Source organism: Schistocerca americana, chromosome 6, assembly GCF_021461395.2.
Source record: "Schistocerca americana isolate TAMUIC-IGC-003095 chromosome 6, iqSchAmer2.1, whole genome shotgun sequence".
Classification (NCBI taxonomy): domain Eukaryota; kingdom Metazoa; phylum Arthropoda; class Insecta; order Orthoptera; family Acrididae; genus Schistocerca; species Schistocerca americana.
Window position 1 is genome coordinate 11,779,055 of NC_060124.1, and position 13,997 is coordinate 11,793,051.

Here is a 13,997-nt window from a genome sequence, read left to right on the forward strand (position 1 = left end):
CAATGGCAGACATTACAGGACAGGAGTTCTGCAGCACAGAGAGTTTCACTATCGAAATACCGAGACACAACGTTCCCCGAAGAGACGGAGAAGATATTACTTCTTCCTCAAAAAGGCTGGGGGAATGATCAGAACGATAAAATTCTAGTATTCAGAGATAATGTAGAGGTTTACCGAGAATCATTCTTCCCACTTGCAATTCGCAAATGGGAGATCAGTGATACCACAGTACCCTCCGCCGCACACCGTCGGATGGCTTGCGGAGTATAGATGTACATACATGTGGATTACAACGAAGCTGTTGACGCGATAGTTACGTGACGGATTATCAGCGATGGCGGAAACGTCGCCGCAGGCAAATTTTTAATTCATGGCACGAGGGAAAGTTTGTTAATAATCTAGAAATGAGTGCCTTTACTAGTGATAGGTGTTATCCGAAAGCAGTCGGGTGGGAGGGGGCAGATAGGCAGCCGCGGTGGCGGCGGCGTCCCTTACTCACGCTGCATATAAGCCGCGGCGGCGCCGTCAGCCGGCAGTCAGTGCTCAGGAAGCGCCCAGACATGCAGCCCCACCGAGCCCTCCTATTGGTCGCCGGCCTTGTCCTGATGACGCCTCCAGCGCAGGTCTCCGCTGACTACCGGCCAAATCCCAGACCAGGTGAGCCAAACATCCCACTGCTCACTATCTCTTTTTAATTACTTTTGAATCTTCTCACTGGTTTGTCAATTTCTTGATCTTCATAAGTTGAAGAAACATGAACTTCCGATTCTGCCTCCGATTCTCCTGAATATAACTAGAAGATAAGTGGAATTACAGCAAAATGGTTTATCCATAATTATTTTAATTAGGGATGTCTCATGTGCCCACTCCGATCCCACGACTCCAGCAATTGCCGCCTCTCTAGGAATCACTTACCACTACACAGCTTACACAGCTGTCCAATCCGGTGTGTGTATCTGTGTGTGTGTGTGTGTGTGTGTGTGTGTGTGTGTGTGTGTGAGAGAGAGAGAGAGAGAGGGGAGGGGAGGGGGGAGAGAGAAGAACAGAGCTGGTAAAAAGAAAAAGGACATTATAAACGATAAGCACCTGTCAGTAACACGCACCGGTCCTCGGTACAGCAAGTTGGAGTGCCACTAGAAATGAAATGCATCACTCTTCTTTCCTTTCGGTCTTAGTAATAAATGCAATGAGTGATATACGTAGGCTTAAGTGAAAACATTTGGTAACTTTTAATATCGGGAGTATTGTCCCATCCTTTATTTTAATTGGTTAATTACACATTCTAGCAGCAAAAACTTTAAAAAGTACTTTTTTTATAAATGACCACGTTTTGAGCATTTAAAATTGCTTTTGGCAAATTCCCGGCCAAGTGCCCATTTATAAACGTCCTGCCCACGGGGCATGTCTCCGAGCCACGTCACTAACCCTGAATTTTAGTGCCACTCCTAAAGTAATTAGCATATGGAAATAAAACATTGTGAACAGTCCTTTTAAAGTAATACGCAATGTCAGCAAAAGTCACAGTGAGATGAGTCTCATTTGTAGATGTGCCGTGTGTGACTTCCGAATGTTGCGTATGGCACGGTTGCAGTCACGATATCTGAACAACATGTTAAGAGCGGTTCACACCGAGGCGATGCCACGTGCGACACGATACGCCATGCGACTCACTGTACGACGAAAAAGCTGCTCGCATTGATGGAGCGCGCAGATACGCAGTTGAAGCGACTTAACTGGTTCGCACTGCACGACGGAGATACGACATCGCCGGCCGCTGTGGCCGAGCGGTTATAGGCGCTTCAGTCCGGAACTGCGCTGCTGCTGCGGTCGCAGGTTCGAATCGTGCCTCGGGCATGGATGTTTGTGATGTCCTTAGGTTAGTTAGGTTTAAGTAGTTCTAAGTTCTAGGGGACTGATGACCTCAGAAGTTAAGTCCCATAGTGCTTGGAGCCATTTGAGCCATTTTTGAACCTATATGGCATCGACACTATCTCTGTCGTATCGTACGGTGCAATACGGAGTTCAAATCAAATGGCTCTGAGCACTATGGGACTCAACTTCTGAGGTCACCAGTACCCTAGAACTTAGAACTACTTAAACGTAACTAACCTAAGGACATCACACACATCCATGCCCGAGGCAGGATTCGAACCTGCGACCGTAACGGTCGCGCGGTTCCAGACTGAAGTGCCTAGAACCGCTTGGCCACTCCGACCGGCTAATACGGAGTGCCTGTCGCTCCACGCAATGTGCGATACGTATCAAGGGAAATTTCAAATCACCCGTTGTAACTAAAAATATGTTTTACGTAGGTGAAGCAAAAGTACATCCGTCTGCGTAGTTAATTTCTCAGTAAAATATTTACTTTCCACGTTAAAGTCCGCAGCTCGTGGTCGTGCGGTAGCGTTCTCGCTTCCCGCGCCCGGGTTCCCGGGTTCGATTCCCGGCGGGGTCAGGGATTTTCTCTGCCTCGTGATGACTAGGTGTTGTGTGATGTCCTTTGGTTACTTAGGTTTAAGTAGTTCTAAGTTCTAGGGGACTGATGACCGTAGATGTTAAGTCCCATAGTGGTCAGAGCCATTTGAACCATTTTGAACCACGTAAAAAATTAAAAGTCACTGTTTTAGATTCCTACGGTATGCAGTCTTTCTCATTTCTCATTCGATCTTGAGGCAACTATTCGGAAAAAAAATCTTTTTGGTATTGTCCATTGTTATTGTGATTCTTTGCAAGTAAATAAACCACCGGGTATATTTTGAAAAGTTTGCGATGGAGAGTGCAGTCGCTAGGCAGTTTACGTTTGGTGAACTGTACATTATAGATCCCTAGTAGGAAATATAGCTAACCTATCGAAATTGTTTTTCATCGCTCGAAGGAGAGCAATACCTCTGCCCATTCTCGAGAAAATACGTGAGCTATGTTGAAGGTAGTCCCTGACGATACTCCAGCTGCGCTCCACACGCGACGTTTTGCGGCCTTCTATGACCTGCTATGCGAAGTGCAAAGGTGCCTTGTCGTTCTCTTTATTGGTGTGCTGCCTATACAAGTCGAAACTGGAAACGAGAAACTTACTCAAATGAAAAAAAGATGCATCATCAGCTATTTGGATGGTTTTTTTAGCCTACGCACCGCGATTTCAGCAAAGGTTATGACAGGCTAAAAGAGATCTGAAAGCAAACTTCCTGTTAATTCTAAATGAGCAGCTTTGAACTGAGTCCCGAAGATGCATCTGGAGGCGGCTGTGGGATCCCAACGTGACTGTCGCCCGCCATACGGCCCGACAACAGGAGTGGTGGTCTGGACTGTCGTCTCATTTCATAGCAGCAGCCCTTTGGCTGATATCCACGGCACAGCTACAGCACAGCGATACTTCGACGATATTCTACGCCCCATTCTGTCGCCCTTCATGGCAAGCCATCCTCGGCATACATTTCAGCATGATAATGAATGCCTGCCCACACACGGCGAGAGTTTTTACTGCTTGTCCCCGCGCTTGTCAAACCCTACCTTGGCAAGCGCGCTCGCTGGTTCTCTTCCAATCGGGTATGTTTAGAGCATTATAGGCAGGGCCCTCCAACCATCTGGGGGTTTTGACGATCTAACGTGCCAGTTTACAGAATTTTGCACGATATCTCACAAAAGGACATAGAAAAACTCCATCAACGACTAACAAGAAGAATAACTGGTTGTATAAAGGCCAGGGGTAGACCAGCGTGTTACTGACTTATTCAATTTGTGAAGCTCGTTCTCCTGAATAAATCTCTTATAATCATTTGTTTGTCAGTACATGTACAGCGATTTTCATGCCATTGAGATGACTCTTTGGTGATACATCGTTTTCTAGTCTCGGAATGTATCTGCATAATGCCAAAATTACATCTTCAAATAAACACAAACGTTTGTGGTGTCGGGTGCATACCGTGAAGCAGACTTAGCGATAATAAATGTAATGATATCGTCAGCTGGTTACAGATGGCATCATTCAAACATTCGAATGACGATAAGAAGTTTTGAATAAATGCGAGAAGCTCATACGTTCGTGCGCAGAAGCAGATGTAATTAGTATGGGGTACGGAACCTATTTCGCCGGCCGCTGTGACCGAGCGGTTCTAGGCGCTTCAGTCCCGAACCGCGCTGCTGTTACGGTCGCAGGTTCGAATCCTGCCTCGGGCATGGATGTGTGTGTTGTCCTTAGGTTAGTTAGGTTTAAGTAGTTCTAAATCTAAGGGACTGATGACCTCAGCTGTAAAGTCCCATAGTGCTCAGAGCCATTTGAACCATTTTGAGCCTATTTCGAAGTAGGAGTTTTTAATATTTGTTTTGAATTCCTTTTTCGAGCATTATGTTTGTATGCTTGACACTGAATAGTTCATTTGTTTCGTCAGTGTATTCGAAAAGGAGAGTACACAGACAACCTGACAATAGCCAGCATGACGTGGAGAAGGGCTGAGTCGTGTTTTTTTTTTTTGTGGTGGCAGACCCGCTGACGGACTGCTGCGTGCAGGGCGTGCCCGTGTGCGCGCGCCTCAGCCGCGAGCTGGGAATCCCCGACTTCGGCTGCGAGGTGCTGTGCAGGTCGCAGGGCTTCCCCGGCTCGCTGGGCTGCGAGTACTCTGGACCCACGCCCGCCTGCGGCTGCGCCAACCAGCCCGTGGTCGAGGCTCCAGACCCACAGACCATCTGAAGCGAGAGCTGGAGCAAGAGCGACGCGCCGCTGCCCCCTCCTCAGTGACGTACGTGTCAGTAACGGTACTAATGGTACTGCCTGACACAGTTCACACAACTCCGTCTGTGTTTGGTTACGACGAAACACACTGCACTCGTATTATTTAGCCAACAGTTCCACTTATCCTCAGTTAGACGTATCCAAAGACTTAGAGCCCACTCACCCTTCCTCCCATAGACAAAAATGTACTTCAAGTTCCAAAGATCCACAATAATGATATATCATTGTTATACTGCATGTCAGTAAATTAAATGAATATAAAAATGGTAATGATACTGTCTTTGATGTTTATTTCTAATTATTGCACGACTGGTCATGAAAATTGCACTACAATGAATGTGGCGTGCAATAAATGTCAAATTTGCATTGCCAGATATGCAAATAATTTTCGTGTCAGTGTGACAACGCAAAGTAGGTAGGTGTAACATTATCCACATGTACTATATAGTTAAGGATTATGCAGTGGGTTTCTCACTCAGAAGCCATAATTATAAACAAATCAAAAATAGTTTTGCATCACCTCGGTTCCGAGAGTTCCGGAACCTGTACAGAAAATTGGAATAGAGATCTACATAAACATCATTTCCGCCCTTGTTATTGCTCACGAAAACCACACATTGCATGTTGTACCACTACACAGCGAGACCTTCAGAGGTGGTGGTCCAGATTGCTGTACACACCGGTACCTCTAATACGCAGTAGCACGTCCTCTTGCATTGATCCATGCCTGTATTCGTCGTGGCATACTAAACACAAGTTCATCAAGGCACTGTCGGTCCAGATTGACCCACTCCTCAACGGCGATTCGGCGTAGATCCCTCAGAGTGGTTGGTGGGTCACGTCGTCCATAAACCGCCCTTTTCAGTCTATTCAAGGCATGTTCGGTACGCTTCATGTCTAGAGAACATGCAGGCCAGTCTAGCCGAGCAATGTCGTTATCCTGAAGGAAGTCATTCACAAGATGTGCACGATGGGGGCGCCAACTGTCGCCCATAAAGACGAATGCCTCGCCAATATGCTGCCGATATGATTGCACCTAGGCAGTAAAATAACCAATGACGCACGGAGCAAGGAGGATATCAAAAGCAGACTCGCTGTGGCACAAAGGCATTTCTGGCCAAGAGAAGTCTACTAATATCAAATACCGGCCTTAATTTGAGGAAGAAATTTCTGAGGATGTACGTCTGGAGTACAGCATTGTATGATAGTGAAACATGGACTGTGGGAAAACCGGAACAGAAGAGAATCGAAGCATTTGAGATGTGGTGCTATAGACGAATGTTGAAAATTAGGTGGACTGATAAGGTAAGGAATGAGGAGGTTCTACGCAGAATCGGAGAGGAAAGGAATATGTGGAAAACACTGATAACGAAAAGGGACAGGATGATAGGACATCTGCTAAGACGTGAGGGAATGACTTCGATGGTACTAGAGGGAGCTGTAGAGGGCAAAAACTGTAGAGGAAGACAGAGATTGGAATACGTCAAGCAAATAATTGAGGATGTAGGTTGTAAGTGCTACTCTGAGATGAAGAGGTTGGCACAGGAAAGGAATTCGTGGCGGGCCGCATCAAACCAGTCAGTAGACTGATGACGAAAAAAAAATGATTGCACTATCGGTCGGAGGATGGCATTCACGTATCGTAGAGCCGTTACGGCACCTTCCGTGACCACCAGCGGCGTGCGCTGGCCCCACATAATGCCGTCCAAAAACAGCAGGGAACCTCTACCTTGCTGCACTCGCTGGACAGTGTGTCTAAGGCGTTCAGCCTGACCTGGTTACGTCCAAACATGTCTCCGACGGTTGTCTGGTTGAAGGCATATGCGACACTCATCGGTTACGAGAACGTGATGCCAATCCTGGGTATGTTGTTGGGGCCATCTGTACCGCACTGAACTGCTCTGTATTGACCGTCTAAGGTCGAACTACAGACAACACGAGCCGTGTTCCTCCTTCCTCGTGGAATGACTGGAACTGATCGGCTGTCTGACCCCCTCTGTGTAATAAACGCTGCTTATGCATGGTTGTTTACATCTGTGTCTGTGATACAATATCTACGGTCAACGTCTATTTTCAGAAGTTCTGGGAACCGGGGTGATGCAAAACTTTTTTTGATGTGTGGATGTTGCTTGTTGTGTTGAGCCTCGTGTATGAAGCAGGAACATCCACCAGCAAGAGTGGTAAGGAATTCTACAGCAGCAAGTCCGTGGCCTCGCAAGCTTGCTGTTTGTCATTCTCGAACATTGGTGTTCATATCCCACGATTTTCATTCTAATATGGATTTCATTGGTTAAGGAGTGAATTATTGAACACTACACAGAATCTCAGAGACCATATACAACTTTCGCTCAAGAGCCCAGACCTACTGCTCGGTCCTCCATGTGGAATCATACACTCACATCACGTAACATGCTTCAGGAAATGAGCTTGTTTTCAGCAAGACAACTAGCTACGCAGGCAGTGTGATGACACCTGGAGCATCGGGGACTGCCAGTATTGCTCGTCATTGGTGTGCCCTATCTTGACACAACATCTGAGAGGTGAACTGACAGTGATGCATCAAGCGAAGACACTGAATGCAGGAATGACAACAAGCAGATTTTTGAGACGAATACCAGGTCTCCGTGCAGCATCACAATGGGCGTATTCATGTGTGAAGGCTCCAAAGGTTAATGACCACATTCACCATCGTCATAAGGATTCAGCAGCTGATGTTAGGTTGTGGGGTACAACTGGGTGCACCATATGATCATCTCTGGTTCACGTAGCCGTTAGTACAGTAAGCATCTGTTATATTTTAGACGCAAGACCACATACTGCCCATGCTCTTCTCACGTACCTTGTTGCAGAGCGTGTCAGTCTCTTACCCTGGTCAGCATTTTTTTCCACATTTATTGGCATGACGGTCTCACGTTGTGTAATGCCAGTGGTATATGCACTAACTACTCAGCCCACTTTGTTTACGGCATGCTTGCCAACTTTGCTTACATTTGTGAGAAAGGCACACCTTATTTGTCTAACTTTACTAACCCCATTCATCTAACTTTGTTTACAACCCATTTATCTGTGTTGACGTCATCATCATCATCACATGACAAGCTGCATACTTCTTCTCTTCTTGCCTTCTGCCTCTCCCCTCTGACTATCCTCTCTTCTCTGGTCACTCACAATGTAGTGTTTATATGAGGCACGAGGCACTTAATCACTGCTTAGTATTTTAGTGGTCATTAAAATGAAAAAGCCAAGTACCATGTAGCCATCTATCTAGGCCATACACACAAGTATCAAAATACACTGACGTTGTTGCATTGTCTTCAGAAAATGGTGTAACTTACACCTGAATAGCATAAATTGGCAGCGTCTCTCTCTCTCTCTCTCTCTCTCATACACACACACACACACACACACACACAGACACACACACACACACACACACACACACACACACACACACACACAAGATAATTTTGTTTTTGTTGGACACACACACACGCGCACATGCAAGATAATTTTGTTTTTGTTTGGAAGTATACATTTATACTACAGTTTTTTCCAGAAGCTTCTTCGCCTCAACTGAGCGCCACGATTGTTTATCAAAAATTTCTAAAGTGCACCCAACCATTCACAAACACATACACACATTGATGTCAAATACGGTAGCCTCATCAGCAAATTTCTTTTTTTTATGCTTTACTTCTTTTCGCACTTATTATTTATGTCAAATACTATAGTGCCATACCAGCAAATTTCATCTGTCTCTGTTTTCATCCTCTACTAATGTTTATGCCAAATGCTGTTCCGCCTTATCATCGGTATAGTTCACATCTCTCTGTTTACGTCAAATACTGTGCTGCCTAATTATCAGGAAACTTCAGCTCTGTCTTTGTAATGTCTTACAGAGGAATGGCAAAGAAAAACCCAAACAAAAACTACTCTGGATACAAAATTTATTATAGAACTGATTATATTCCAAAGAAAGTTAGATGCACACTCGTTTAACTGTACACATTTACATACACTCTAGCTACAACAAGGAATATTCAGAGTTTAAATTGTAAATTGTTTTTATATTCAATGTTTTACATTTTTCAGACCTTTTTACCTTTTCACACCTTTTTACATTTGTTCATGCTACAAAAATGCTCTAGTGTTCTTAATGTAACAATCAACCAGTTTGTTGTACTGAAACGGAGTCACCTTTTGTTCAGTCATACACAGCGCAGACATATGAATTTAATATCTATTCTACTTCATCTTCAACGATTTTTAAAATATGTTTCTGTAAGCCTAAACAGTAGGTGGTTACCATTTGAGTAAATATTTAACATATCTCCACCAGTTAATCAAATTTTGACAGCTGTATCTCTGTTTTGTGAACAAAATGTACGTAATATCAATAATATATCCATAATGTAACAATCAACCAGTTTGTTAAATCGAAACACAATTACTTCAATGTAACAAGTAGATTTATACTTATCATAACTTCAAAAGTAACTTGGCGTTCAGAACCGGTAAGGCCACCTTCTTGGCCGATTATATTATTTCCACATTTCATGTTGGCATTTCTGGTGGCTGTGACCCTACACAGATGCAAAATGAAGACATTCAGTTTAATAAGAAATGTCTGCAGAACAATTTGCTTGATAATGATGTAACTGTCGAAATCGGCTGATAGCACAGCTAATAAAAATCAAAATACAGCTTACTACAGAGCACGCTTTCCTTCTTACTAAGGATTCTTGTGCCTCACGGTAACTAATACATAAGAGCGTTGTCTATATTCTAGTACATCAACTGTGCAGTGGAATTCGAGCAGTGAACAAAGAGAAGAGGGAGAAGAAAGTGGATCTCTACTAATCATGTTATTAACAATTCACCCATATAACGTCATATGATCTGCTGCTGATACTTCTGCCAGGAATGAAGTAGATGGAATGATTAAACGGTGGTGATGTTGGAGCTAATCCTTTAGATTCAGCATGGAAGAAACATGATATCGCTTATGCAATGAACCCAGACAGTTTGTCAGACAGACATCAAGCAGATCAGATTCTGGGTGAAAAAGTGTGGTATAGAGTGTAGGCAAAAGACGCTAAGCTCAGCGAAAAAATTACCCTCCTTTGAAGTGACTTATGTAATGAAAGCTGAAGTTAAAATGGAAATGATGAGGAAGAGGAATGAGAAGAAGAAGAATGCAGAGAATGTAATGATGAGTGTAACAAAAAAAAACTAGTCTGTAGTGTATGAAACCAGGTAGTAATCTCATAGTAGCTGTTAAAACCACTCGTAAAACTGCTTCAAAAGTTCTTCTAAAAGAAAAATCGCTTGGCAGAGGAGGCTCAATTCCCATCAACAAAACAATTGATGTAAGACTGGGGTGAGTCGAAATTTTAATAAGTTGCACTCTGACCATGCCTGCTATGCTTGACTGTCTTTAGACGTTGGACACAAATTATTTAACTGATCCTAACTGATTAATGTTCTTAAATAACCTATTCAGGGTCAGTGAGATAAACACTGATCCTGGTTAAATGAGAATGGTAGGATGCTATCCAGCTATTTATTACAAAAAGTCAAGGAAACTGCGAAACTGAATCTGCACAATTACAACATTCAGTTCGTTCTAGTTGTCAGACTAAGTTTAAGATTGGCGTATGACCTATCATCTACGGAGAAATCGCGCCCCCAGTTTGCGCGTCAGGAACTGTTAAATGGTTGATACTATCTGGCTTTTTTGTTTGTAGAAACATCCACCCTGACTGGCGCTGTTAACAGAGACGTCAGAGCACAACCTAGTGGAACTGAACACATGTATCGTTATGGTTCCCTATTTCTCAATTCGTGACACGTATACCATCAACAGTCGAGTGAAGAGCGCGTCTGCCACATCGCTTTGTGGAAGGCTGCAGTCGTCATGGAGATGAAGTATGATGTGAAGTCACTCCACAGAGACGTGTGGTCGCGTCCACATGTGAAGTCACTCAAGTACAGAGTTCACTCACGAGTGAGGACAATCCGCTTGCACACTTGTGAGGAGCGGACACTTGACTCAAGTGTGCGGTCATAAGTGAGCACTAAACTCCAAAGAGAAGCACCACTTCCTTCCTCAAACGTACGTTCCAAATCGTACTTTCTCAGACTAAGTTTGGGAACGATCACCGGATGCTTTGTCTGCAATGTCTCAAACAAATTATATCCTCTCGAGCATGCGTGTCAGGTGGACACGCACCAGAGAGTCTATCGACACATTCTGTCTTCACATTAACAAACCTCGGTTCACTAATGTGAACTTTCGACTCTTTCTAGACATGAAACCACTGGACATCCCTGAGCAGTTCATACAAAATGTTCTAGAACCTTCTCGAACAGTTTAAAGCAACGTCCACCCAAAGGTCTTAGCCAGTCACAGGCCTTCCTGGCAACAGTGGCAGGAAAGTGCTTGGCGTTCTGCATGCGAAGAATTCTTTGACAATTGCTGGGCCACTCCACAGGACGGATTGCGCTACAAAAGTCTGCCCTTTTGCCAGTGAGAAAAAACTCTGAGCTAATCCCGACCTGCAAGAAGTCCATCGCTTCCTCAGTCTCTCTCGCTGCCTTAGACAGCGTAAAAATTACCTTTTCAAAGCATGCAGCATTACAATTGTTAAAGTGAAGCTGTCCAGTACCCGCCAGGTTAGCCGAGGGCGCTAATGCGCTGCTTCCTGGATTCGGATAGGTGCCCGGCCCCAGATCGAATCCGTCTGGCGGATTAACAACAAGGGTCGGTGTCCCAGCCAGCCAGGATGTGGTTTTTAGGCGGTTTTTCACATCCCGCTAAGTGAATACTGGGCTAGTCCCCAAGTCCCGCCTCAGTTACATGGCTCGCAGACATCTGAAGTTATCTTTATTAGAAAGGTTATTATTGAAAGATTTTTGAAAACATTTTCATGGGACTTTGATATAACAGCAATAAAGAACAATAGTATTTTGCTTTTACCTTGTCCTACATCGCTCAGGCAACGCCATCGTTCTCCACGACCGGCCTTGGTAATTCCATAACTCTATTGCTCTTCTCGAGTTACAATACACCACTACTGGATTGCAATGTCCGAACTCCAGGACACAAGTGCTCTCTGTGAGTTATACAACTCGACAACTGTTCTCTGTGACCTATACAACTCGACAACTGCTCTCTACGAGCGACCTGCTCCAACCGCCCGACTGCGAGCTACTACTACTACTACTACTACTCCTGCTGCCGACACTACTCTCTGGTCTGCGATTCTATTGTAGCTTACATATCGCAGGCAGCGCGTCAGCAATCCATTGAAGTTACATCTGCTCGAGCGCGCTAGCAATAAATTCCTTGGTCATGGACCTCTTGCATAACCCTCTACTGGGGGTAAAAATTTGGCAGCGATGGTGAGTCAGTCTGACTTGCCATGAGCAACAAATTTTTCTATATTTTCAAGGACTTTTGACTCGCCCAGTGTAGGGGCTTGAGCTATGGAATTTAGTGGTGTAATTTGTTTTTGTCCATCTTGTATAGTTTAGAGATTATTAAAGTTCAAAGTTGGGAAATTACCTTCATACCGACTGCTACAACACATGTTCCATATATTATCCATCCCGTGCAATGCACAACTGTAGTCGCTGCAACCACATTAATATCTTCTAAACTGTACAAGATATACTAAAACAAATTACACCACTCATTTCCAGAGCTCAAGCGAGTGTTATTTGATGTGTCATACACCCCATTTCCCATTAAAAAAAATGACTTGAATCCAAATTCGCGGATTTCAAGATAGCTGCCATGAATGACATTCACTCCAACGAACGTCAAACCTATGTTGCCATCATCACATTTCTATTTTCCCTTTAATCTTCCAACTTATGAAGGTGTCCAAGGACTTTTGACTCGCCCTGTATATATATATATATATATATATATATATATATATATATATATATATATATATATATATAATTAGTTATAATTCATTTCATTGCAGTAATTATTGGTACTCATTGGCCAGTTACAAAGCATTTATGTAGTATTACAGAACATTATTAAGCATTACAAATGACATAGAAGTCATTATTCAAAACAGGAATTATTGTGTGTAGCAACAAGCTGGCAGTGAGTATATTTGATATCATGCAAGAGATATAAGGTATATTTAAAATGTAAGACATTGGACCTAGTACTCAAGGTGTTTAGTCCAATAATACATAGACATAATGGAATAAATACATCAGAAAAATTTGCATTATATTTAGGTCTAGCAATATATCTTAAACTGGTAGCATTATTGATAAATAATTTAAGTACAGAACATATTAAAAATGACGTAAAGTGAATATGCATTATATCAGTCTTTGTCAATTTAACAAGAATTAGGAAAGGAATGGGAAGGATATCATCATGGTCGTATCACAGTGGTTTACACATTGCTGCACAAAAGTCCATATCTTTTCACAGAAGCACAACACTAAGTGTGATAACGTGATGTTCTTTTTCCTGAAGCATTTATCAGTGTGGCCAAGACACTGAAATGTAGTATTAAGACTGTATTTGTCCTTTTGATAGTACAGTAGGTACACCAAACAGTATGACCATAATGACATTTCCATCGGTCAGAGTGGTGGACAGCTTGATATGTCAACAACACATTCTTGTAGAATCCATAATCTTACATCAATGCAGCATTAGTGCAAAACCCAAATAGAGTACTCCATGACCCTGAGGATGGACAGGCCATACAGATTTCGCAGTAATTGGTGGTAATTAGGTCAGAAGGTGAAGAATACATTAAGTCTTATGCTAGTCCATTCAGAACTACACTAGTGTATCATCCGATTTTAATAATTATTGGCGCTCATTGGCCAGTTACATAGCATTTATGTATTATTACAAAACATTAGTCAGAAGTCATTTCATTGTAATAATTATTGGCTCTCATTGGCCAGTTACAAAGCATATATGTAGTATTACAAAACATTAGTCAGAAGTCATTTCATTGCAGTAATTATTGGCACTCATTAGCCAGTTACAAAGCATTTATGTAGTAATACAGAATATTATTAAGCATTACAAATGACATAGAAGTCATTATTCAAAACAGGAGTTATTGTGTGTAGCAACAAGCTGGCAGTGAGTATTTGATACCATGCAAGCGCTATAAGGCATATTTAAAATGTAAGACATTGGACCTAATACTCAAGGTGTTTAGTCCAATAATACATAGACATAATGAAATAAATACCTCAGAAAAATTTGCATTAT

General features: G+C 43.0%; 1 protein-coding gene across 1 annotated transcript; it reads left to right on the plus strand.

Annotated features, from left to right (window-relative positions):
• The first annotated feature begins 550 nt into the window (after positions 1–550).
• Positions 551–4,934, plus strand: LOC124619937. The gene is made up of 2 exons (XM_047146586.1): positions 551–657; positions 4,479–4,934. The coding sequence occupies exons 1-2, from the start codon at positions 561–563 to the stop codon at positions 4,682–4,684; spliced, it is 303 nt and encodes a 100-aa protein (XP_047002542.1). The 5' UTR covers positions 551–560; the 3' UTR covers positions 4,685–4,934.
• The last annotated feature ends 9,063 nt before the right edge of the window (positions 4,935–13,997 follow it).

Coding starts and splice junctions, on each gene's coding strand:
- LOC124619937 (XM_047146586.1), top strand. CDS start 561: ATGCAGCCCCACCGAGCCCTCCTATTGGTCGCCGGCCTTGTCCTGATG. Junction 658..4,478: donor CCGGCCAAATCCCAGACCAG/GTGAGCCAAACA, acceptor TTGTGGTGGCAG/ACCCGCTGACGGACTGCTGC.